Source organism: Poecilia mexicana, unplaced genomic scaffold (genome assembly GCF_051168715.1).
Source record: "Poecilia mexicana isolate PSO_F unplaced genomic scaffold, ASM5116871v1 scaffold_17, whole genome shotgun sequence".
Lineage (NCBI taxonomy): Eukaryota > Metazoa > Chordata > Actinopteri > Cyprinodontiformes > Poeciliidae > Poecilia > Poecilia mexicana.
Window position 1 is genome coordinate 8,349,165 of NW_028263386.1, and position 26,362 is coordinate 8,375,526.

The 26,362-nt window shown below is 38.3% G+C and overlaps 1 protein-coding gene across 1 annotated transcript in view; it reads right to left on the minus strand.

Moving 5' to 3' along the window:
* LOC106925803 (collagen alpha-1(XI) chain-like) overlaps window positions 1–26,362 on the minus strand; it is a 92,590-nt gene that overhangs the window by 47,187 nt on the left and 19,041 nt on the right. Inside the window, exons 5-20 of the mRNA XM_015000304.2 lie at window positions 17,654–17,782; window positions 14,951–15,040; window positions 14,578–14,676; window positions 13,981–14,286; window positions 11,734–11,799; window positions 8,623–8,664; window positions 8,168–8,230; window positions 5,312–5,386; window positions 4,819–4,902; window positions 3,475–3,531; window positions 2,666–2,719; window positions 2,482–2,535; window positions 1,158–1,211; window positions 987–1,040; window positions 321–374; window positions 195–239 (exon numbers count right to left, since the gene is read on the minus strand). Of these exons, the coding sequence (XP_014855790.2) occupies window positions 195–239; window positions 321–374; window positions 987–1,040; window positions 1,158–1,211; window positions 2,482–2,535; window positions 2,666–2,719; window positions 3,475–3,531; window positions 4,819–4,902; window positions 5,312–5,386; window positions 8,168–8,230; window positions 8,623–8,664; window positions 11,734–11,799; window positions 13,981–14,286; window positions 14,578–14,676; window positions 14,951–15,040; window positions 17,654–17,782 (1,326 nt within the window). The remainder of the gene's footprint in view (window positions 1–194; window positions 240–320; window positions 375–986; window positions 1,041–1,157; window positions 1,212–2,481; window positions 2,536–2,665; window positions 2,720–3,474; window positions 3,532–4,818; window positions 4,903–5,311; window positions 5,387–8,167; window positions 8,231–8,622; window positions 8,665–11,733; window positions 11,800–13,980; window positions 14,287–14,577; window positions 14,677–14,950; window positions 15,041–17,653; window positions 17,783–26,362) is intronic.

Below are 26,362 nucleotides of genomic sequence, written 5' to 3' on the forward strand. Positions count from 1 at the left end.
CAGGAAATATAGTTCTACAAAATATTGACTCAGGTGGGCTGAATACAGAGGTGTCCCACACTTTTAAGATTATGATTTAGAAGATAAAAAATTTTGCACAATAAATTGTAACGCAGTTGAAGGAAAATTCATATTGTCCCAAGGTTTTGTACTGTAAGCTCAATGACCCTGCCTCTAACTAGAGCTATACTTACACTCTCTCCAGCCACTCCTCTCTGTCCAACATGGCCATCTTCACCCTTGGATTAAGCAGACATATTTTGGACTTTTAGTAATTTTATGGGTATTTGAAAGTGATACAAGACAGACGAAAAACTCACTCTTGGCCCGTCGTCTCCTGGAGACCCCGGAGGGCCAGTGGGGCCATGTTCTCCCTGGAATAGATCACGTAGGGAAAACATCAACAAAGATTACAAATGCTGCAATCAAAAGAGAATCTACATGCTCGATTTGTGCGGCTGAGAAAAAAAAAAGATTGTAGTTTAAAGTAAAAAAATATGACATTGGTCAGAAATGTGGAAAATTGAGGGTGTAAAAAAATACAACGAAAACAAGCAAAAACCGCCTTTAATCTAAAGTTGGCATGGTCACCACAATGGGCATGGACCCGCAATATATGGTTTTCACTATTCATAGAGCTCTATAAGGACCGGCCTACCTCTGTAATTATCTGGTATAGGACGAGGTTTAAAATCCCATCTAAAAATAACCGTCTGTGATCTTTGTGTCTCCGTTTGGTTTCTCTAAACTCAACATTCATCATTCGCCTCCTGGCCTGGTTAAACACTGCTTAGGTGGATCTGAAGCTGTCCCCACCTCTCTAAGTAGGTCAGATGGCCTAATGGCACACATGAGCTGAACATTCACATCACACCGTGCTGATAAATCAGATGGCATTTAGACCCCAATCAGCTTTTTCGTGCAACACATTCATCTTGATCAATGTTGATTTTAAGTAACACTAAGCTTTACTCCTTTGCGCTTACCCTGTGTCCTTTCTCTCCAGGGAGACCGGGGAGGCCATCAAAACCTCTGTCACCCTGAAGTAAATAAAAGATGGTAAGTGTACCAGGCATTAACAGGATGTGAACTTGTTTAATATTAACACTGAAAAAAATGATAATTTAATGTTTTTCTTTAGGAAAACTGTGCATTACCTTTGCGCCCGACTCTCCTGGCATTCCTCGTGCACCGTCAGCTCCATTACGACCCTGGAAGACACACACACCCATCATTTCAGTTTACTAGTTAGTTTATTGTTAAACAAACACATAGGTCCAATCATTGAACGCAGATGTTTTTATTTTTATTTTTTATTTTTAAACAGGGAAAGTTTGGAACAAGTTTCCTTTCTATGTAGGCACAGATTTTAAAGCTGGCAAATAGATTAAACTGCATTTATAGTAAAAAAAAAGAAGTTATTTACACATACTGAATAGAAAAAAAAGCATCTATATTTCAGGTAAATCAAAATTGCCATTTACACTGTATGAGTTAGGTGCAAATATGTTGCGTATCCTTCCACAAGCATCCTTTGCTGGGAATTTGTCCCATTCCTCCAGACATAACTGGTGGAACTGAGTAAAGATTTATGCATTACCTTGCTTACAGACACCTTTTATAGATCTGCTCACAAAGATACTATGAGGCTAGGATCATGGCTTTATGATGGTCACTCCAAAACTTTGATTGTGTTGTCCTGAAGCCACTTTACAGCTGATTTGGTGCTGTGCAAGGCCCTTTGACCAGGTGGAAGCTCCATTTCTGCCTACGTTTTAACTTCCTGACTTATGTTTGCAGCTGCGACATCCATATTTCTACATAATGTTGTCAGGTTTACAAGCTTCCCCTTTTTCCTCAAAATGTAATAGTGGTCATTATGGTTAAACACATTAAATGTAATTTAATCAAACCACATAACATTCATCCATCCAGCGTATCCAACAGTCATTGGGGAAACCACAGTACATGTCTCTAAAAATTAAATGTATTTGTAAATTGTAATCTGGTATTTTCTTCTGTTGCTCTTGGAGAAATGGCTTCTTCCTCTCCGAGAAGCCTTTCAGCATATATCTGTATGGGACTCAGTTCACCATGGATAATAACTCTATAACGTTTTTCAGCCAGCATCGTTACAAAGTATTTTGTTTTTGTTCTGGATTTGATTTTTACACTTGTTGCAACAAAACAGATTAGATTCTGAGACACATAACCTTTTTCTTTGTATGTGATATGTAAGATCATGCTCAATCCCTTTTTTCATAATACCAAAAAAATACAAATAAACAGAGCTTGTAAAGTGTTTTTTTTTTTAAATAAATCCATAAGTGGGACTTAGTTTGACTCAATGTTATAAGTGCTGACAAAGCCATAATACCATCAATTGTACCTTCCCAAATGATGTGCATGTACATCACCACTGCAGTGCTACAATAGAGAAGATGAACCACTCAATCAGTTTTATGTTTAAATCACTCTTACCCTTTTTCCTGGTTTCCCTGGTGAACCAGTTGGACCCTGAAGACCTCTTGGTCCCTGTACAGAATATGTAAATGTACAGTATTATTATTTGTTTTTAGAAACAGACAAACAGGAACAACATAGATGTTATCTAAAGTTCAAAAGTATTACTGTGAAAAAACCCCCAAAAAGCTACTCCTCTCACCTGTGGTCCAGAGTCACCGCTGTCACCTTTGAGTCCAGGAGCCCCAGGGGGTCCCTATGTAGAAGCAGGAAGAAGGAAATTTAAACAGACTATAGCTGTATCCCTGAGTCATATTTCCATGTGCACAAACTCTCTGGTGCAGAGGAATTGAAGAACTCCGGTAACGTCATTGAGCTGTCTGAGAAAGATATGACCAAACTGAATATGTGGATGACAATATTCGTATTCATAATACAGGAATGTTCATATTCTTTCAAGCAATACTATAAAATATCAGTTGTCACAAGAAAAGCATATTTCATAATAATGTGTCTTAATTTGCTAAAAGAGAGAAAGAGCCATCCAACAGCTACCAGGAAGGTTCAAAGGAGATTTCATGCTCTTTCTGTCATGGAACGTTAGACGTCTGAAAATGTTAACAGCCTTAGAAACCTGAGATGTTAAACTCATTTTAAGATATCAACTCTATCATCCTTTGATCATAGCAAACATTTCACACTACTGCTGTCTCACACAGCAGCATGACGCCACAGTTGCCAGCAATATAAAATGTGTAGGCCCATGCCAAATTACAACAGGAAAATATACTCTGAATAATGTTTTTATAATATTTTTTTATCCATGCTTTTCTGAAAACTGGATAACAGAAATCGGCCACAAAATTTAGATTGGAGCGTCTTGACGCAGAAAACAAAATTCTCTGTAGCCTTTTATTCACGAGTACGTACTTTGGATATATCTAAATCACTGTACTTTTACCACATGGAGAACTCACTAATGGCAACATGTCGATAGATGAAGATACTCACCAAAAGTCCAGATCTTCCTGCCAACCCCATCGGCCCCGGGGGGCCTCTCATTGTTAGCTAACGACAAATCAAAGTAAAGTACAGCCCATTAGTCATTAAGTAAGAACACACATATGTATACATGCATACACATTGTCTATATATGCTGATAGACCTGATACCCTGTAAATAAAGGATAAAGGCCCAGTTGTTTAGAGATGACTTTGTGTAATAATTACTAAAAAAATAAAGTATTTTTTACTCCAATGATAATTTGTGATGATTTTGATTTTTACATTTGAAAAATGTAATATCATGTAAAGTACTCTGAATCTCCCAATTACTGAAATGCCTCTGAATATGTATAAAATATAAAATGTAATAAATGAACTAAGACTATTAACCAAGTGTAAATAAAACTGACAAATAGTTCTTGTTAAAGGCGAATTTGCAAAAACTGCTGATAGTGTTTAACCATGTAAGGTCATTCTTATAACTGCCCACAATTTAAAATAGAATAAAAGTCTAAAATAAAAAAACAAAAAAAAAAAACAAAGGTATTTGTAAGGATTTGCAACGTCATAAACCATCTTATAATAGCTCAATAAAACCACAGAAATATTCATTTCAGGCTCTCTGAGAGCCGCATGTCTTGTTCACAGTTTACCACTTCAGCATTTTCTTCTGCTCATAGCTGACCACAGTGCGCGACAGCCAGAAATGTTGTCTGGCATTTATTTGTAGTGTGATGACACAATGACGTAAAAGACAGAAACCTATTCATGTCCTAATTTGTACATAACTGAACACCTGGACAGAACGAACAAATACGCGCTGCCTAGAAAGGTCAGAGAGAATAAATAAACACAGAAGTATGGAAAAGCATTTAGTTTTCTATTTACCCACGCCAAACCGAATTGTTGGCATGACAAGTTGAGTACTGAAAGGTGACAAATGCCTTCTAACCATGAACAAACTCCGCTTGTGGGAGCCACTGAGCTCAGCATACTTCTAAAGCTTTAAATATTCAGTGGTTGTGTGAGGCTTAATCATCTCCATGTGTGTGATAATAAATCACACCCAGATGAAAGCGCCCAAGTTCAACCTGTTTTCAACAGTGCTACGGTTGTCAGGACCGCTGAGTGGGTATGAGTATCTGCTGCGGCTTTGGGCACTTCTCAGCCTGACCTGGGTCCAAAGCTTTGTTTGTATCCTGATTGGGACTTCTGCAATGCACTGCTCCTTTATGTGCATGCTGATTTGAGTATGTTAGTGTTTAAACTAAAGAAACACTTTGGTGAAGAATATTATTTGCAAGTTCAATCACAAAGAGTTTCAGAATGAAATATTTCCATCGATACTCACTTTAGCCTGAGATAGGATGGCCTGCGCCTGAGCTTCTTGGGCTGTTATCACAGGTCCCTTGTGTGCCTCACCACCCGCACGGAACTGTAGGCCACAAGGAAAAGAAAATTAAAAGTAAATGGACTTGTCTTTGTTTTTACAGAGTAGCATATCTAATAGTCAGCCCCATAGGAGGTAGTCTACTAAACCTGTTAACCCCACACCTTTCAAGCACAAACAGCAACTCTCATAAATATGTGTCATTGGCTGAGCTTTTGAAAACCTCAGTCGCTGGTTCCACTCCATTGAACCGGCTGACATTTACAAGGCCGATGATTTGTTACCTAAAGAAAACAGGCTGCCATCGCTGGCCTACTGTTTCTGCAACGTGGTAAATTTACCCGCTGAGGTGAGTTCATGGGTTATTGACTACAATTAGACTCAAGCAATATGTGAGAAAAAGGACAAAAAAAAAAATACAACTTAAAAGTACATAGAAAGCAGCAGGACTTACTGGTAGCATCAGAACGGTACCTGGAGGGCCAGGGACACCGTCTGAACCTGGAATACCAGGACGGCCAGGAGGACCCTGCACAGTGAAAACGGGAGAAAATCAGACATTTCTAAAAAGGCAAAGACAGAACATCTCAAACGGGACACGATATCATGGAAGCATGAAATCATATTCATGGCTATGCAAAAGAGTGCGATATTAAAAATCGGTTTAAAGTTAAAGTCTGTGTTGGTAGTGCTGTGCAACTGAGCAGTGTATGGTAATTATTCGTTAGGCCAGTTAACTGTGCTCTCACTCGTCCCCGTGAACCCACCAGCAACTTTATCAGGTACACCTTGTTTACCAGATCTTCCCGCAATATATCAAATTATATTTGCCATTGCAACACCAGTTTCTGCACCATTGCATTGGTAAAGGAGTGATTGGATGTAAAATTTAGAAGGCTGTCTTTTTTCAGATATCCAGTAATTTATTTGTCGCCTTGGAAGGACTTTCGCTGTCCTGAGGACCCACATCTGCTAAAGTCAAATCAAAATCAACATTATTGTTACTATTTTCAATAACAGTATGTCTCAAGGTTTTGGTGGATGATGCAAACATTAGCCTTAATGGGAAGTTCATTTTATTGTTCTGTTTAGTGTTTAGTTAAAAAATAATACATTTTTAATCATCTAAAGAAAGAATGTTGCCTGCATGAGAAAACTGGGTTAATAAGTTGCCTCAATAAACCTTAAAAAATAAAAACTTGGTAACAATGGTGGGGCTATGCTGGCAGCAACTTACTGCATGATCACTTGACACTGGCTCCAAAAGTGAATCTATTCCCACAGAAACAAAAATGTTTAGAGCTCTGACAACAGTCTCTTTATAGCTCGATGCAAAATGAAACAACTGTTTCATTCTCTTCAGTGACAGCTCCTGTACATTCACGCCACATCCCAGAATGGCTCAGTTAGCGCCACTCATCACTTTGGGATGCGAGAACTCCGGAGCGCGAAGATGGCACCCAAACGCTGAGTTTAGGGTTTCAAAACAATCCTCTTCACACTAAAGGGTGACATCAGCATGCCACATCTGTCTTTCATATAAAGTCAGTGGTTGCCACATTATTTTAAAAGTAACATGTTGTCTGAGGTTAGCTACTTGAGGCACTCCCAGAAGGTCTCTAACTAATGATATGGATATCAATACAGAAGTTTATATTTTTAGAAAGGAAAGATAAAAATAAAAGAATAAAAAAATTCTAAACTGCTGCAAAAAAATGACTTTTATAATGAATTACAACATCAAGAGTTTGAGTAAAGACGTACACAAACATCAGAAATTAATTGAAGACTTAAGGCAGGGCCTAATACTTTGAGAGAAACAACAATCTACTTAGCAGTCTCTCTTGTGCTGCAATCTCATCTTGGCTCTGATTGATACCATGTGTTTCCATTCGCTTTTTTTTCCCAGTGTCTGTGAATTTTCCCCATCCACAGTTGCGATCATGAGCATAGCGGCATCTAGCGTTAATGACGGCTGGAAGGGATGGGGTTTCTGAGTGCTTTGGGGAGCGAGGGCGGCATGCAGAAACTGCGTAAAGGAAAACCGCAGAGCACAGAAACCACTCAGCTCTAATGTCCCTGTCAGTCCGCAGCGATTTCGTCCCATGAGAGGAAATAGAAGAGGGAGGACAGACTTTCTGGATGAACAGAATTTTTTTTTTTTTTTATCACCCTGACTCAGTGAAACAATAAAACTTTTGTACTCGTGAAAGCAGTTGAATAAACTAGCAAATGGTCTATTTGTTCCCCAAGTTTCCTTTCAGAAAGAAAATAGTTGGCAGTTTTGGATGAAGCAAGATTATCCTTTGTATCATCATGTAAACCAAAGATATGATTAGATTTAAATAGAGATGAAAAAAAAAAAAAGTAATTTCAGGAATTCTGCAAATTTCAAAGAAAACTTCTTCAGCAATCCCACTGACCAGCAGCACAGTTGATTTTCCCCCCCAAACTTTCCATAAACTGATTGCATACCAAACTGCAGTATTTTTTTTCCCAAGTCGTTTTTGTGGTTTATCAGAATTTTCTTCACAGAACAGCAGTTAATTTAATTCAGAAATTTCATGAAAAACTGAAACATATTTCAGCCTGCAAATTACAATTTTAAGTAAAACGAAAAAGTCCTGACAACACAAAAGTGTTACTGCCTGAAGACTGCAGACTTGACAGTTGTTGAGCAGGCAGTCATTGATGCGCTTCTCAAGTGCAGTAAACGACAAAATGCTATTACTGAACAACCTGGCTGTTCACAGAGTGACCCATCGAAACATTTTTTCAAGGAAAGCTTAGTGGAAGGAAAAAGTGAGGCAGAAAAAGATGCCTATGCAACACGGATAACCACCATGGAGGGGGAGGGGAATTGTATTCTGAAGCCCCTTCAAGGTATCAGACTTGGACTGCAGCAGGATATGGGTTACAGGTGCGACATTACTCGTGTTAATCCAATCCTCAACCAGAGACGACATCAAAAGTGTCTCATCTGGGCCAAAACCTGAACATCCTTTCAGACAAAAGTACACTTTTAATTTAATTTGTGATTAAAGCTTCGAGAGTCTTTCAGAAGAATGGAAAGGCACTCTTGAAGTCCACAAATGATTAAAGATTTGCGTTCAAATATTTCCACTCTCCATCAAAGCTAATTTGGAAACCGGACTGCTTGCTTCTACTGACTTTTAATTTAATTTCAAAACATAGACATTTACTTTACACCACAATAAAGAGATGGTGTAAAGTTTAAATTGATATACAGTTTATTGCAGCTGTGACTCAGCTGCAGTAAACTGTAAAATGTAGTCCAGCACTCACTCACCCTCTCACCAGGATCTCCTGGAGTACCTGGGGGTCCTTGCAATCCTGGGTTACCAGGAACACCCTGAAAGCAGACGTGAATACATTTAGCATTTTACCCCAAAACCACGGCTAACCAGCATTTCCAACGCAGTCAGCCCACCAAAGCGCCACATGCAGAGGCCAACAGAGACAGAGGCAAAGCCATCATTTTGAAAGAAATAAACCTCAAAAAAAAAAGTAAGCCCCCTCCCCCCCACCTCACCTCGAACCCCTCCACCTCTCGTCTTTCCCCAACATGCACAGACTCACAGACATACACACTTTCATGCGCAAATACACATTTTGACAGTTTGTCTCAACTCAAGCTCTGCTGACAATCCGTGCTGACGTTCTTTCCATAAAAACATTTTTCCCTCTTTAGCTGTTCTCCATCTGTGAAAGGCAGACAGGAGTGTGGGAGAATGTGATACTCACTGCTGGGCCAGGGGCTCCTTGGGGTCCTTCTAAAAGCATCCCCTGCAAAACGAAGAAAAAGAAGGAGGGAATACAGTAGCATTAATGGCAGCCAGTAAATCAAGAGACAATTAAGAGTAAGGGGCACAGGAACTTTGCGTTCTTTTGGCTTAAGGCTAAAGAGTTTATTTGCTAAAGCCTCTGGACGGTAACAAAAACTGAAGCTATCTGATTTATTGGTTTAAACAAAAAGTGGTACAACCGCTATCACAGCCAATGCAAAACCATCTCAAGTCCGTCTTGGGGATTTGAACGTTTTTGTTACGTCTCACTATTGAGAATGATTGATAGAAGTAACACATTCAGATGATGATTAACTGAATTCAAAAGGTGTTTAAGCTAAGTACGAAAAGCTTTATATTCCTGAGAAAAATCTGTCGAGGATCTGATTTCCTTTTATAGCCTTATACATCGTTGAGACGATTTAAATCCCACATACTTGAACTTTTGGCATCTCTCCTTCAATAAAAAATTAGCTTTGTGTCAACCGTATTTTCCTAAAGCATCAATACAGTTTCAGCTCAGTTTTTCAGTATGTGTACAAAGTTGATTGTTTAAAGGACATTTTCTTGTGATTTAAATTAGTGACATGAATCTGCAACCAATTTCAAACCTGACTAGCCCTGACCTATGACTACAAATGTGTTAAACTCAAGATGTGATCAAATTCAGCTCAGCAAATGTTCCGTACCTAATAGCAGACAGGTGGCGTAACTGCTATGGAATCTGTTAGTGAGGCAATATTTAAACTTCCCCTCTTTCACCGTCAATGATGTGCTTAAAATTAAGTTAAAGGAAGCAAAATAGGAGTAACAAGCTATTTAAAATAAACATGTTTACCGTGGAGGCAGTTCAGCTTTTCATTCAAGTGGTTACTTTTAAATAGACTTTTCTGTAATAAACAGGAAGGCTTAATGAAAAGTGCAACATTTTTCTGTTAAATCCTCTTAATGTGTAATGAGACCTGTGGGGTCTGGAAATGTTGGAATCCTTTTGGAAAATGTCAGGATTTAGGTAAGGGTCGACATTATCTTTTTAGTAACGCTTGCTACAAAAAAAAAAACAAAGCTTAAAAAAAGATCAGAAATCAGACACAGAACTGTGGATGCACAGCAACACTAAACTGCTAAGTGTTATTGTCAGACTTTATTAGGTGTTATCGGCTTTGTATTTATTTGGGATGGACTAGCTAAGTATTGAACATTGAAGATAGAAATTTACCCAGAAGTTAATTGTCAAGTGTGTTTACCTTGTGGAAAAACTAAAATTATTTTTGACTTTGTAACAATTCCAAAAAGAAATGAAATAAATAAATAAATCTCAATAATATACAAATTGAGAAGAATAATAGTCATAAATGTAATTAGTGTAACAAAATCATATTAATTAGAGACCTACATCAATACTCCAAATTGTAAAATTAGTTCTTATGTATAATATCTGGGGTTATTTTATCTAACAAGGCAATGAAAGCCTTTGTTTCCACAATTCCAGAACAAACTTCCAGAGAACTGAAAAATTGCCGAAACATTTCCAATCAAGCGTAAAAGCCTACCTATTTAGAGTTGCTTTTCAACTGTAATAAATGAAACATTGATCAACATTTTTGATTTGTGTGATTATGGCGATTACATCAAAATGTAATGTTTGTTCAAATGTTGACTGTATGGTGCTTTCTCTATAACTTTGCGATTTTGTGGTTTTGTTATGTAAAGCACTTTGAACCGCCTTGCTGTTGAAATTTGCTATACAAATAAGTTTGATTGACAGATTTTTTTCAGCATTATCTATCCACCAGTCTGCATTTAGTCTCCATGGAAACCAACTGCTGTGTGTGGCAGCAGTCTACACCACATTACTGGTTTTTGGTATTAGCTCAGACTTCATTATAGCGTGTTTAATCTTGAGCAGGCTTCATAAAGCTTTTATCCATTCAGTCCATCACTTGTAGTTAAAGCTCTTACACAAAACACTTATATCTAATAAACACAAAGATGTCTGCTGGATAGCCCATTTTTTTCTGCCTCCCATCGATGCAGATTAGATGTGGCTCTTGCTCTTTGCTCTGATCTGTAAACTATTATTGCACAGTCAAAAGCACACATTAATACAAAATAAATACATACTAAAAGTTAAAATGGTCTTGACCAAAGGGGGAGAAGCGCTCCCTCATTACACATTATTTTCATAGTTCTACAGTCATAAAACTCCCAGGGTGAAATATATCAGAAAAAGCCGCCAGCATTTTGTAATTATGAACAAAACCACAGCAGAGGCATTCCACCACAACTAACTTATGGCTTAGCTTCAGTGTTGTCTTCGACTTCAGAGCGACTCGTCCGATGTGTGTTAATAGTGAGGACTGAGCAGCAAAAGCAGCACATCCCAGTGAGTTTTCATCAGCTGGTCTCACTGACAGTCTTTTATTGCTACATTAGAACCTAGAGTTGCACAATCAGCATAACATAAAACATGCTGCTCATTGTGGCACTGCTGATGCCTCACTTAACCACACTTTTGCCTCATTCATGCTTTCATGGCTTCCTCAGAGAACCCCAGACAATGTCAAAGACCTGCCTTAAAAACCTTTTGTGAAAGTGCCCATTGATGCTCATTCACACAAACTGAACTGTTTTTTTAATATATATTTTTTTTGACATTTTTGCATGAAATGCATTCCTAACAGATAAAGTCCAGGTGGATTCACCTGCCCAATCATATCCAGGTTTTGGAATGCTCACCAATTTTTTAACAGCTGTTTGAGTCATGCTGACTAAATGTGTATTGGACAGATTGTGCAAATTTGGAAAAATGCCGGCTAAAATGTTCTAAATTTGGCCTTGGCTGAACTAATTGTAATGACTTTATTCTAGTGAATGCTCCAGGTAAGGCAGTCAGACATGGACTAATGGGCATGAGCAGATTCGAAGGAGGTTTCCAACAAGGACAGCTTGTTTCACGTCATTTAAATCGGAGCGATTATAAACACAAATCATTTCCAACGTCTATTTTTTGAACGTAGACGTCACAAACTTGAACAAAAGCATGAAGAAACATTTGAGATATACTTACAGGTTCAATGACTGCAGGTTCACCCTTCTCTCCTTTTTGTCCCAAGTAATTGTGTCCCCCACTCACCTGAAGATGTAGAACAAGTAATATGAATCCTTAAAGCCATAATAACACAATTACATTTACAGCAAAAAAAAACTGTGTTTAATGGAGTTTAAAAAGCAGCACAGATATTTTTTTTCCCTATTTAAAAAATGAATTTAAGTTCCTTAATTCTGGAGAAACTTGATACGTCTCTTTATTGGCATCTATATATTCTGTATTTTCAAAAAAAAAGTGTATAAAAGAAGAAGGACTCCAACTGTGCACTAATATAGGAGTTGCTACATCACACCACACATACAAAGACTTCAGAAGAAAAATAATTCATGAAGGGACCACAGTTCTGAGCCCAAACCTTAACACAGTCAGAGCACAACTGTGGACAAAGAAAACAATTTAAATGAGCCCCAAGCTGATGGATCCCAGCTCAAAGCTCAGATAAAGACCATGTCACTTCCTGATTCTGCTAATTTGGATCCTCAGTGACTGAAAGAATAAACACCAGCTCAGCAGCTTTTCACAGAATGCAAAATGCAGCTTTGGTGGAGACAAAGAAAAACCTAACAACTGCCAAGAACTGTATCATTAGATAAAGCACACAGATTATCGCTAGAGTATCCATGGAAAGACATGAGTCTGATAAACAACAGAGGCCTCTTTGTGGAAAGGTTACAAAGAGCATGCTAATTGCTGACAGGTGTTTATCTGGAAAAGACAAGGTCTGTATTTGTAGAAGCTTAAGTATATTTGAACTTCTGACTTGTGGGTGTAAAATGCTGAGCTTAAATCACTGAAAATGACAAATAACAGAAGCTGCACCTTAACCACCCTAACAAGTTAATAGAACATTGGTTGGTGACCAAGACTGACCAATTGTTAGTCTAAACTTGTGATCTCTCTCCAGTCAGTGAACACACCATACTAAGCTCTACCAGACTATAAGAACATCACTTTTAGGTGTGAATGACTTTCTTAAGACTTGAAGCTTTCAGTATTAGCTAGGTTTCTAAGAATAAATTCAAAGGAAACGTAGGCATGAAATATGAAACTGAATTTTTATGAATATGAGTCACACAGGCTGTAAAAGCGAGAGGAAGCCAGACTTTTAGAAGCAGGTATGTGAACTCCATTTTAGTTTTAGTTATTTCATTTCTTTTTTTTTCAATATTGTACGTCACTAGTGGCCTTTGCCGACAGACTGACATGCAGAAAAGGTCACACCCTCAGAAACTAAACCCATGATAGTCGCATTTAGCCTCTATATACTTCAGCACCACAACATGCACAGACTATAAAGCCTTATTTTTGTCAGATTTATGCAAGTCTTGTTGATCAATATTTTAATCAAACTGATAAAAAAAACAACCAAACACATAACCACACATATCTGTCGCCGATTCTGCTCTGACGGATGGTTTAATTTCACAAATGATTGTTCACACAACCTTGGTGTGTACAATATTATTGGTTTTTGTTCTTTTTTTCTGACTTTATGGAAAACCAAAATCAACAGCTTTGTTTACATGTGAAAAATATTCCGACTGAAGCCTATTTAAAGTAAATAATCTGAATGCATCAGTTATACAGGCACAAAATGAATTAATCAAACATGCACTGGAATAGAAGCACTGACTTGCCAAGTGTTGTAAAAAAAAACAAAACTAAAACACACAGAAGTTGTGTCACTGTCTGTGCTGAACATAAAAACAAACAAATGTTTTTTTTTGTTCTGTGTCTTCTGAGCGCCAAGAACGGACCGGCGCCATGTTCTAATAACAGTTGAGATGTAACTGCACTCCCTAATTAAGCTGCAGGCTAAGCAGTTTTCTGCTGGTCTTCCTACATTACAGGAGGAGAAACCAACAGACCAGTTTTGCTACCCGAATATGGAACACACATGCACAGGTCAGGTTGCCACAATAGGAATGTTGCAATCAGAACAAGTGCTTCTATCCACGCTGCACAAATTATCAAGCAGCATAAACCAATTCTGATTCGGACTGCCAATTTATTTGGATAGAGCTGAATCTGATCAGAATATTCTGATTTACATGACTCAGTTGCCTATATATAGGTATTACAAGGTCACATTTTTACAAAAACAGGGGATCAGAAACTAGACGCAATTCACATCATCAGCACATTTGTACAAACACTTCTGGCTTTTTCCATATTAAGTCAGGTTGTTAATCGTAAACCACTTACGCTGAAATCTGTCTCCGCTGGAACACCGGGACCGATCTCATCCTCGTACACTTCGGGGGTCGGCTTTGCATTGGTGGTACCATAATCGCCGTAATCCACATAAGTGCCGTAGTCGTAGGGTTTCTCCACAAACTCTTTGGTATCATATTCCTTCATGTCGTATTCCTTAAACTCTTTCACATCCGTTTCAGGTTGCGCCTTCACTGGTGGGTCCACTGGATCAGAACTTTCCACAGCAACAGTGGGGTCCACTCCGACCTCATCCACACCGGTGACATAATCCTCCTCTATTTCGGCATCGTAAGTCTGGGATCAGAGGCAGGGAGGCATGGAGGATTTGTTAGTGCAAAAAGTAAATATTTTTTGCAGGTTTACTGGGTGCTACAGTAAGGAAACACCAGTAATGAACGAGTCAAACAGCTTCATTATTTCAGACAAAAGTTGCTTTCTGCAGTCACTTCGGTTTTATTTCTGTAGAGTACTTGTAGATTCCCTCTCGATATCACATGGGTCCCAACCCCACTTTATGAATAATGACATGTTTGTTAAATGGATAACTCTGAAGCAAGTCAAAGAAAAATAAAGTAGTAGAGTCACCTGGCTTTGTCTGGAAGTCTCTGTCGGAGGATCAGGCTGACTCCCTTCCACCACGGTGTAGTCATACTCGTTAGTGGAATATTCTCCACCAGCGTTTGTCTAAAAGAAGAAAAAATAAAGTCAAAGGTGAGGGAAATAGCTGCTCAAAAGGTTACAGAATATCCCTTCCCGCCAGGTAAAAAGGAGCAACTTTAAGCATATTATTTTTTACAACGATGTTTAGGGTGGCATGCAGAAGAAAAACAACGACCCCAAAATACAATAAACTATGCAATCAATAGTTAGAAACCAAAAGGAACCCAGTGAAAAATTTAAATGATCAAAAATACTAAGAACTAAACAACTAATCATGACTACAATAATCAGGATTTACCTCAGCCTTTGCTCCTGATGTAGGCGGAGCGTCAGTGGTTACCTCCCCTTCACCGTAGTCATAAAATCCACCGTAGTCGTAGACTGGGTACTGTAAGAACCAAGATATGATGTTACAGCATGTAAGCAAAAACCATAATATGCATAAGATTCTGTTTTCTAAGCAGTCTAATCCTCATGTTTAAACAAGATAAAGTAAATATATACTCTGTCACCATGCCAATTAAAGAACAAGGGGCCAAATTTTAAAACGATATAAAAAAATAACCAAAAAAATATCTGTTTTCTGTATGCATGAGTGTGTTTCCCAATTTTCCAAATCATTCTGATCTTTAGGTCATGAAAAAGAGCTCAAACAAAGCCTGTAACAATTTTCTGCTGTTGCTGCTTAATGTTGTCCACAAAAAACACTTGTAATTGTCATTAATGGCTTTTTAAAAGACTTGAACTGTACATCATATTTATTGAAGTACTAATACATGGAGTCATAGCTATTTTTATAGTTAGAGCAATAAAAAATGAAGATGTAATAAAAGGCTCACTGTGTAATATTAATTCAGTGAAAAATAATAAATCCATGAAAATATCAATATAAAGCTTGGAGCTGCTCAGAAATGAACAGGAAAGCTTTTAGATAGGAAGAAGATAATGTACCCTTAGAGAACCTGCACGGTGATTTCACCTCCATGCAGAAAAGCCTAGTTTGAAAATTGGACCAAAGACCTTCCTGCTGCAAAGGCAGCATTTGAGACGACAGTTAGTCATTACTGAGGGGGAAAAAATGCAATTAGGTACGACAACTTTCAAATTCTGAATTTAGGGACCGTTCTTTTTGTACTTTTGACTTCTTTCAAAAGACACATACTGTTGTAATTTTTGTTTTTGTTAACCTTTTGATGAAAAACAAACTAATGACTGGAGTCCAGGACCCTTTTAGCCTCTGCAGTCTTCAGCATGGCATGTCCAGTGTGTTTCCTTCGCTACACTGATTTAAGTGCCTCTACCTCAAAAATACATAGACACACATAGACACATATCTGAGTTGTTGTTTTAGCAAACACCCACTAGTCCGACTAGCTCTGCCAGAAGCACAGAGGACCAACACGTAATGATGTAAAACATCTTCCTCGGTCCTTTGTGAAGAGAGGTTTATTGTCTTAGCATTATCCAAACAGAGGCAAGGTAGATCATAATAACAGAGCAGCCCCTGATATGCAATACCCAATCAGCAAAGGGATAAATATTAGTCTCTAGGCAGCTGCTAAGCTCATAAAAATAATACAAGTTCCAACGTTGGCCTCAGTTGTGCGGTCTGGAGGGGGAAAGGTCACATAAAAGAAGTCCTGGCCTTAGCATCCAGACAGGCTCAGAGGGAAACAAAGAGTATTTATTTATGGTGTTGAAGTACTTGGACTAAGCTGAGTGGATTCACTATAGGGCGGATTGAAAATCATAAATAGATGCGTTTTCTCATAGAAAGGTGGCTCTAACTTTCTCTTCCTCCTTTGGCCCAACAGCTGATACTGCATGGTGATGCAAGTCAGCAAGCTTCACGAGATCAAACATCTTCAAAAGAAGTTTCTTTTTTCCACAATTACTTTGAATTGCTTCAGGCTCTTTCATTGCAAAAAACTACATTGTGGAATTTGTTTTTTTAGCTTATTGAGAGTCAGCAAGTTTAACAAACTGAGCTGGAATGTAGGAAGAACATTCCTGTCTTAACTGTAGAGAATACGCCAATAAATAAACCAGATTTACAATGTCCTTGAAGCCAAACTGCTCCCTGCTGTCTATTTGGAATTGACAACCTCCTTATGTTGGCTCAGAAAAGTAACTTGATGATGAAGCAATATTTTCCAGCGCTGGTACCCTCTATTCTGCCAATAGTTTTGAATAAAGAACAGGCTTCTCTTCTTTTTTGTTTTGAACCAAAAGTCTGCTTTTCCAGGTATTGGAAGTAGTCGGGGAAGGAAAAGCTTAAATTTCCCTGTGAGTCTGGGCAGAGCCTGCTGAACTCGTTAGTGATATAAATCTCGGGGCCACTCCAAAGTGGGCTAAGACTTGGAGGCAGGAAAAAATAACAAGTTTCCAAAATGAGTTCATCAGTTATTTAATGCAAAACTGAAGGAAAATATCAACCATAAGATAAAACTGTAAAAGAGCACAGAGCGTAAAGATGAAAAGAAACTGAAGCCTTTACACAAATCTGCCTAAAAGACTCTGAGGGATGTTTTGGAGACAGTACCAAATAAAACTTTCATTTCAAACCCAGGCATGTATTTCGATATGTCATTGTTTTCCACCAATAAAACACAGACTGGAGAAAAAGACAGATTTGACAGTTTCCCTCAAGCTTTTCCCAAGTTTTCTGTCTAGAGCTGCAGGATTTTTGACATGCCACAAATTGAAGGAAACACGTGCAAATGGTTGAAACGGCATCTAGTTTAAGTTTGTTTCTTTTCAATCATCTGCAAAATCCCCTCCAAAAAAACAAACAAACAAACAAAAAAAACAATTAGAACAGTTTTAAAATTCATGGGATGATCAGTGAACTGTGGTCTTTTCTGTCCATGCCATGTGAGAGAATGAAACATTATCCTGCCTACAACTCCCAACTGCCACACTTCTTCCTGACATCGTCTTCCTATAGGATCCTGATATGATTCTGATCCATATTTTAACAAATCAAACCACAGACGCTGACCTCTTCCTCTGGTTCCTGGGCCTGTGGGGTGTCATGGTGGCTGGGTGCTCCACAGTCAGGGCTGTAGTGTTCACAGTAGTCATAGGCGGCTCTGGGATCTGACAATATCAACAGCTGCTGAATGTCACCCTGGGAATAAAAAAAAAAAAAGGAAAGGTGAGTCAGTGGAGGCACGTAAAAAAATCCCTCATAAAGGTTATTATTTATCCTCTGTGGCTGCAAAGATAAGCAAAGAGTCTGTTGGTTAATTTACAGCCAATATCCACCACGAGGCTGTGAGATGATCTGTGGTGTCATTTATTTAATTTTCTTCTCAGAAATGTGATTTTTTTCCCCAGCTTGGTTTGGTTTGGAAAATGTCTTTAATATGGAGCTCTGAGCTTTAACCACGTCAGCACGAGAATCAAGTTAGAGGTAAAAATGAGCGAAAAACCTGACAAGCTAAGAAACAAAACACCAAAAGATTTTATTTCCACTCCAAACGCAGTTCTAACATTGTTTTAAACCGAGTTCATACATGGATAAACTTGTCGGAACTGAATGAATATCCATGATAATAATAGGAATGCTGGAGTTACCATTCCTATTACCATTAAAGATTGTAGAACTACACATCCGGAAAAACAAAATAAAAAAACTACACATTTTGGATGGTACAGTATGTCCTAGAATATGCTTTCAAATATATATAACATTAGTTATATTACAACAACTTTACAAAAGGTGGATCTATCCTTTTGCTTTTATGTCACTCCTGATTTGAACATCTAGAAAGTAAATTGCTAGAAAATTCAACTTTTTCAAAATAAATCAAGTTCTGAATTTGGAGAATCAAGTGTCAAAGTGTCTCTTTGGCTTCCGAAGGTTTTTGACTCTAGATCTGAACAATTTCACTGAACCTCAGGATGTGATGCTGGAAGGTGAACCTCAGTGAATGACTTTTCCATCTTCTGATTGGTTTACGCCCCAATATTAGCCTGTAGTTATAGTTACGTCCATCTTCCCATCAACTATGTTCAGTTTAAGTGTCCCTGCTCCAAACAGTCATCCTACAGAATGACGCTGCCACCACCAAGTTTCACCAAAAGGGATTTTAACTTTTCTGCCACACGTAGGGTTGAATTGTTGGTCAAAACGTTCCTTTTAAATCTTCTTCCCATGTTAGGTGTGTAACTGTTTTAGTTGCTTTGCAGTGTCGACATCAGATTCTCTTCCTGGTTGATGGACTGAAGAATGTCCAATTAGATGTACAAAAAACAAATGTTTGAAACCTGCTTTAGTTTTTCACAATTTTATCACTGATGTGTTCTTGGTTTCTATGATGCAGATTGTTCACTATTGTTTTGTAGAACAATTACCCTCAAGGGGGTTTTATTAGCTGATTAGTTGACTTTTAAAGGCAGTTGGTTCCATTGGACTTTATTTTGGGATTTCTGTTAGTAAAACACTTTGAAAATATGCCAATTTTCTCCCACTTCAAAACTGGATGATTGTTTTATGTTGGTGTGCCACATAAAATTCCAATAAAGTAAAGTTTATGTTTGTAATGTGATGAAATGAAGAGGTAAACAGAAAAGGAACTGTTCATTGCTGCATGGCTCCTGGTCAATCCTTGAATGTCTCATTTCATTTCAGCCCAGTCTGCTCCGACTGGTCAGCCTACTGCAGGAGCATAGCCAGCTGCTCTTTCTCTCTTTGATTTCCTCCAAATTATCCACTGGGGAGTCGCCGCTGAAATGCGTATCACAGGCATGCAGTTTAGATAAGTACAGCTACAGAAGAAAATCCAGAAGATCTGATTCACAAATTCAGAAGCAGCGAGTCAGCCGGTGATGATAACTGGCTCTGACGTGGACTTTTTTGACTTTGCTGCTCCACCGACACAGTCAAGCATCAAAAGCTATAAAACGCTGGAGAAAAAAAGGGGGGAAACTCGGAAAGCATAACAGGGATTCTTTAATGCCAATAAAGTGTTGCTCCTGTTCCCTTTGGCTTCACTGCCCAAGGTCTTCACCAGCATGACGGTAATAAAACGAGACAATAAAAAAACAAGGCGGATGTCGAATGCTAAAGACAGTAGTCTCTTGACTATTAATTAGATCAAGCTTTATAGATTGTGTCGAGGCTGTAGGGGAGTCTGAAAGCTTTTAAAAAGAACTATGCTACAGTTACCCTTACTCCATCATTAAGGTTGGCAAGACCCTTCACTCAGCAGACAAATATCCAAAGTCTGTACTTATCTGAAGCCGTCTGTTTTTCATGAGCCTATGGAAAAGGAAATTAGATCTCCTCTCCCAACTGTTAGAAAGGCATATTTTCCATGATGGTATCGTGAGGATTTACAGCAAAACCGGGACGTGCTTTGCCTTCCATCTTAAGAACGCTAATAATATCCATCTACCTTTTTTCAGATCTTTCGGATTCCACCTAAGTGATAAAAATGTGCAAAATAACACTGGGAAAGCAAAGAGAGGACACGGCCCGGGTGGCCCCTTTAGGAGGAAGCACATACATGCAGAGTGCATTAAATTACAGGAGGCAACATCTGTATAAGCTTAGATCTCTGGAACGCATTAAATACCCATCGCTCTGCACTCACATCATATGTAACCAGTAGACCTGAGTAGTGTTAGGCCAACTTAAACCAAACACAGATTCATTAAGCTTTTGGGTTTGTGCAGGGGGAGTCAGTTCAGATCAGTCCTCTTCGGTTGAAAACAGATGTGTCATTTTATCACTTCAATCCTTCACGTTACTTTACAATTCAGCAGTCTCTCTGCTGTATGATTGTTTATGAGTCTGTATTGTTACAGTACCATACATTTTAACAGTGACAGTGAGCCACATTAAGGAAAACTTCAATGTAAATCAACAAATAAAGTTTCCCCAAGGGTTGCATTGTATTTAGCTCCATAAACTCCAATAAGCTCTGCCTTACTTCCTAGTGCCTGCTGAAGAAAAGCGTCCCCACAGCATAATGCTGCCACCACCGTGATTCATGTTCTAAAAACATCGTGTTTTTAGTATGAACTCTTTTCCTTTGATTTGTCCTCTGGAGGGTTTTTGGAAAACTGTAAATCGGGTATCTGTAGAACAGTTGCCATGCATCCATGAAACTGTTTGACTGTGTGACTGATAGTTGACCTGTCAACAGATTGTTCTACCTGGGCTATGAATCTCTGCAGCTCCTGTTGAGTAACCATGGGGCTCCTGGCTGCTTTTCTGATTAATGCTCTCTTTCTTGGCCTGTCGGTTTAGGTGGACGGACATGTCTTAGCAGATTTACCGCTGTGTCCTTCCCTTTCCACTTTGGGATGATGGATTGAGCCGTGCTCTGAGATATTCAAAGATCGGGATATAATTTTAAAACCATAACTACGACTACAATGGCTGTCTTTCTTGAGCTTCACGATGCTGAATTTTTTACTAATGTTTTCTAAGAAACTCCTCACACATTTATAACATAGCTGAAATTAGACTGAGGGCCAATTTTCCACCAATGCATGCCTTATTTTTGAAGGCAGTTTGTTGCACTGGAGACAAACATTTGTGAAAGAGGTGCACTTGAAAAACGTTCTTATGCAACAGAATCAACAGCTGAAAACAAAATGTGTTAAAGTAATAACAGAGTAGACGTCATAGAGCAGCCTGCAGTTTATTATTATTTTTTTCATAAAATTTATAAGTCAAAGACAAGAAAAGATGGGAGTGATAAAACAGAGACACACTGGAGCTGGCATGAGTTCTGTTTGCTTCACCCTTTTTCTAAAACCTGTCCTCTCTGTAAGTCTGGGTAGAAGCATCTTATTCTTAGAGCTTTCCTCTTTTAAACAAAGGTTTCTGTGTTAAGCACACATGCAGTCATTACAAGAACAACATATGCTAATTAAAATCGACAGCGAGACCACACGCACAAGACGGTTCCCTGGGCCTCGCGATGATTCAGTCAATCCCACACTCCCTGGTGGAACCCTCATCCCATGCCTCCCTCTGCTTTTCCTTTCATCCCTCTGACTTCCTTGTGCATATCTCAGTTCATTTTGTTGACGTTCACGTCTGGGTCAGGCTGCACATCTTTTTGGCATCTGTTCACGTTCCTCCGCGGAATCCCAGGAATGATCTGCAGCAACGTGCTCAATCTGCCCGACGCTATTCCATGCGTAGTGGGATAAATTATCCTGTCACGGATGCACATCAATAAACACATTGATGTGTTTTCCCGCGACTACAACATGTCTCGACATTGTCAACTCTCGGCTGAGGCACAAATGAATAAGGTGGATCTATTTACACTTCACTCAAAGAGAAAGCAACTGTTTCATGCGCGACAGAGAATAAACAGTGGAGAATAAACACCCTCCTGTTTGTTCCTGAAGCTCATTTCACATTTGATTATAATCTCAAAAGTTTATGGAGGCGCATAGACAAAGCTTTATTATTGCTGGGCTGTGGTATTTTGGACGCCTGCTGTGAGGAGTATCCTTCCTGACTCACAAAGAGGACCTAGAAGACATTAATCACAACGGGTGGAAAAGCAAAAAGCAAAGGGTCTTTATTTTTTTATATATATATTTTTTACAAGTGCGCAGCTGACTATAAAATTTGTCTCTGAAAACGGTTTGTTACTAGAGAGTCAAAAATGTGTTTTTGATTGCCAGCAGGAGGTGAGTGCAGTTTGTGCTACAAGAAGCAATTCATGAGCCTCCATGGTCAAGTTAACCAAAAGTGGAAAATGAAGATCTGACTTTGATTGGATGCAGACACCTCCTGCTGGCACCAGATCATAAAACGGGTGGAGGTGCAAAACTTTTTTTTTTTTTTTTAAATCATGTCTTTACTGGACTAATTTAGAGGCATAAACAAATATGTGGTTTCTTCCTTGACTCTAGGAAATTAAGAACATATTGGACTTAAAAACTTAATCAGCAGAGATGAGTTTTACTGAGACGAGAAGAAATTAAACGCCTTTCTTTGGCTTGTAGAGTGTTTGTCCTTCTGTATTTATGTTTGTAGGGTGGAGAGGTGTGTGCTGGTCTGCTTCCAGGAGAGCCTGATAAATAGAGTAATAACAGGAATGTCTTTTCAGACTTCTAAAGTACTTTTTCCTCTCATTGACTCAAAGGTTCTCTTTTCAATACAGCTGACTTAAACAAACCACTGGTGGTGTTACATTTCGGGTAGAGATGCCCCTAGAAAGCTGAAATTGGACAATTTCACACTTTCCAGTATTGATCAGTAATAAAAAACTAAAGTCCAATCTTTTTTTCCAATTCTGAAAGCAGACCACATAAGCACACCGGATCCCTTTAGCAACACTCTTCAGAGAGGAAGTTGTTATTGAGAAAGAAGACTCATTTAACTATTATCAGTACCACTGAAATGTTAATAACTAGCTTAGAGGAAGCACAAAAGGTGTTTACCACTGCCGGAATAGGAAATTAAGTTAATTTAAAAGTGGAAAGTAAAACAACCAGTGCTACGTAAAAGCTAGTTACAGTTTATCACTGTAACCAGTTCAGTGGGGAAATCCCCATATAGACTAAAATGCAGTGAAGTTCTTTTCATCAAAAAAAATAAATATAACATGCTAATCAGCTCTTCAAAATATATGAAACCTTTAAAAAAAAACCTAAGAAAAACCCGGCAATATACTAGAAAAAGTGAAGAAATGTTAACTCGACTTCGTCTGTGTCACCCACCAGCATGATAAAATTCCCCGATGCTCAAAATGCATAAGCTTTGAGCTTAAAAGGCCATTATGAATATAACTTGGTAATAATTTAGCCAAAAAAAGAGTATGAATCTTATTTGGATAATGCTGACTAAGCAAACATGCTAGCATTAGCATGATGCTATTGATAGAAAACATTTATCATGCTAAACATGGGTGTTATTAGATAGCAGTTAGCAAACAATAGCTAACATTATCTGCAATGCTAAAAAGTAGAAGCTATCAAAAAATGCAATATTAACCTAAACTGATAATATTGGCTCTTCAGTTATTATTAGAAACTGAATGGAAAACTTTGATTGTGCTGAAGTTAGGTATTGTAGCACCAGCTAAAATGCTACAAATAGTGTTTTAGTTAACAAAAACTAATATGGTTGTGCAGCTACTCCCTTCAGTTAAAATGCTCTGCTCTCTATTCACTACTATGGTGAGCACTAACAATAGAAATACACTGTATATGCATTTCATTTACACACTGTAAATCAAAAAAAACAAAACAAAAGAAGACATGACATTTTATGAGAAAAATCATTCTTCACCAGTCCCTCTCATCTTGAAAGAACAAAGGAACAGATGGAAAATTTAAAACATAAGAGGGAAAATAATTAACCAGGAGGAAGTGAACACAGAAACGGTACAACAGTGTAATATCCTCCAGATTTCTTCCAGTGGTCTGTCAAATTCAGCCGTTGCTGTCAACACAAGAATAACATTTCTTTTCAAGCACTGCGGGTGTACAATATCTGGTAACCTTTGAATGTTCAAACATGTTCCCTTCCAGTAGCTCACAAGATTGTTGAAGTACTTGAACCACCTGCTTGCTGGTTAGGTTTATTTTTCTTTGCTTTCTCAGCACCTTAACGTCAGGAAATGGTTTTGGGAATCACCTTGGTTCTAATGCGTCTCAACTGTTACTTATTATAGTCAATATATATTTCAGTAAGGTTTAAAGTAAAAAAAAAGAACAACATTTATGTCAGAAAGCAAACAAGTAAACTAAATTGTTAGTGAGTTTTCAGAAATTGGCTTGTTTTGAACAAACCTGCAGTTGCATTCGTCCCCCTTGACCTTTTGAATGGTTTTAATGAAAATAGTTTGCATGTGTGTAAGCTAATCTTGTTATGAATAAAACGGTTCTGCAAAGGCATCAGGGGGTTGTTAGAGAACAGGAGGGAACAAACAGCATGATGAGTCCAATGAGCACAACAGGCCGGTTAGGAATAAGGTTAAGGAGAAACTGAAAGCAGGCTTAGGTTCTAAAACAATACCAAGCTTTATACATCTAAATCCACCATTTGAAAATAGAAACAATATGGCACGGCTTAAAATGTACCAAACATTAACATCTAAGGACTGCAGACGAGGTTTCTTATGGCTTTATTTCAACAATAACCTGGTTCTTGGCGTGCACCCAAACTGAACATTTTTGTTGTACCTGAGAATCCTAAGGTTAGTGGAAACCGAACAGTGAATAACATGCTGAACAAACAATCCCTAGTTCTAAAATGGTGGTGTTTTGATGGGACGGGAAAGACGGCCAGAGATTGATGTGGCTAAATACAGGCAAAATCTAAAAGAAAACTGAAAGATTTGAGACTTTGGTTGCCTCTCTTTACCTTCCAGTGGGAAAATAGCTCTAAGCAAACGGTGAGATGTATGTTACCATTTTCTGGATTATTCAAATATTATTTAGATGTATCAGCATAAAAATACATCTAAATACACAGCTTGTGTATTTAGATGTATTTAGGGGACTGGACATGAATGCATGACACACTCTTCTGGTTTTACAAGTAATAAAAACAACAAAAGAAAAAACAAAAAAACTTATAATCCTCTCACTAATTTGTGTTGGCATCTCGCACACAGTTTCCAAAAATACATAGAAAATATCAAATGATGAATAGAGGCATTCTCAACTAAATATAAATATTTCAATTAACTGTATGTGAAACAAAAGCGCGTGACCGAGGCATATGAGAAACAGTCGTTATGTTTGCCTTCCTGCCAACTCAACTATAAACTGTAAACAATGATTCATTTAAGGTTTGGAGCCCGTCAGGCTCTTGCTGTTCTGCTGCCAGGGTCTGTCCTGCTCCAGGGACAGCATTTTTGGACCGATCCACTCTGCAGTAACAACAGGCACATGAACAAAATATCTTCACCTCCCTTTCCTCCTCCTCTTCACCGAGACATACAGACTGACATTCACTCCAAACGAAACAAAACAAACCAAACAACAACAACAAAACAACACATGGCTTTGATTAAAATGAGAACTATATATTATGTTAACTTCAAAATATTCTTTAAAAGTTGGAGAAAAAACAGGGATGTTGAGTGTAAGGGAGGTGGAGAGCTGTAGCACTTAGGGAAAGGGTCAGTGAGTGTATCTCTTAAACATCTGTGCTCTTCAGGCCAGGAGGACTAAGCACACTCTGCTCAGATTTTCCTCCAGCCTGCAGCAGGGCAGATATGTGCTCAATGCCTAAAGGAGTTTAATAGAGAAATTACCTGTGAGGCTCAGTAATTACAACCTAACAACAAAGTAATAGCAAGCATCTTTTTTCGTAGGATTTTTCCACTACAAACAATTCTTCTCGGAAAACAGCTTGAAAAAAGTTTTAAGAATTGTTAATATGCATTGATATAAGACTAAAAGCCCAAAGATAGACTGCTTCAGATATAAAAGCTACTTCAAGCTCGCAGGAGCCTGACGAAGAGAAGATCAGCACATGTTTAATAACGTCAGCAGCAGAGATGCAGAACTACAATGCAAAGAAAGTTCAGTAATTAAATGTACCAAACCCTGAATGTGCTGCAGAACCTCTAAACCGTGTTTGGTAGCTTTGAATTCAACAAAAAAGGAAACAACAGAGGATAATTCCTAACTTAAGTATCAAAGCATATGTCCATAATATTTTACACTTTTACTTAACTTAAAACAGAGAATTTTACAACTGTGTAAGATTTTAACT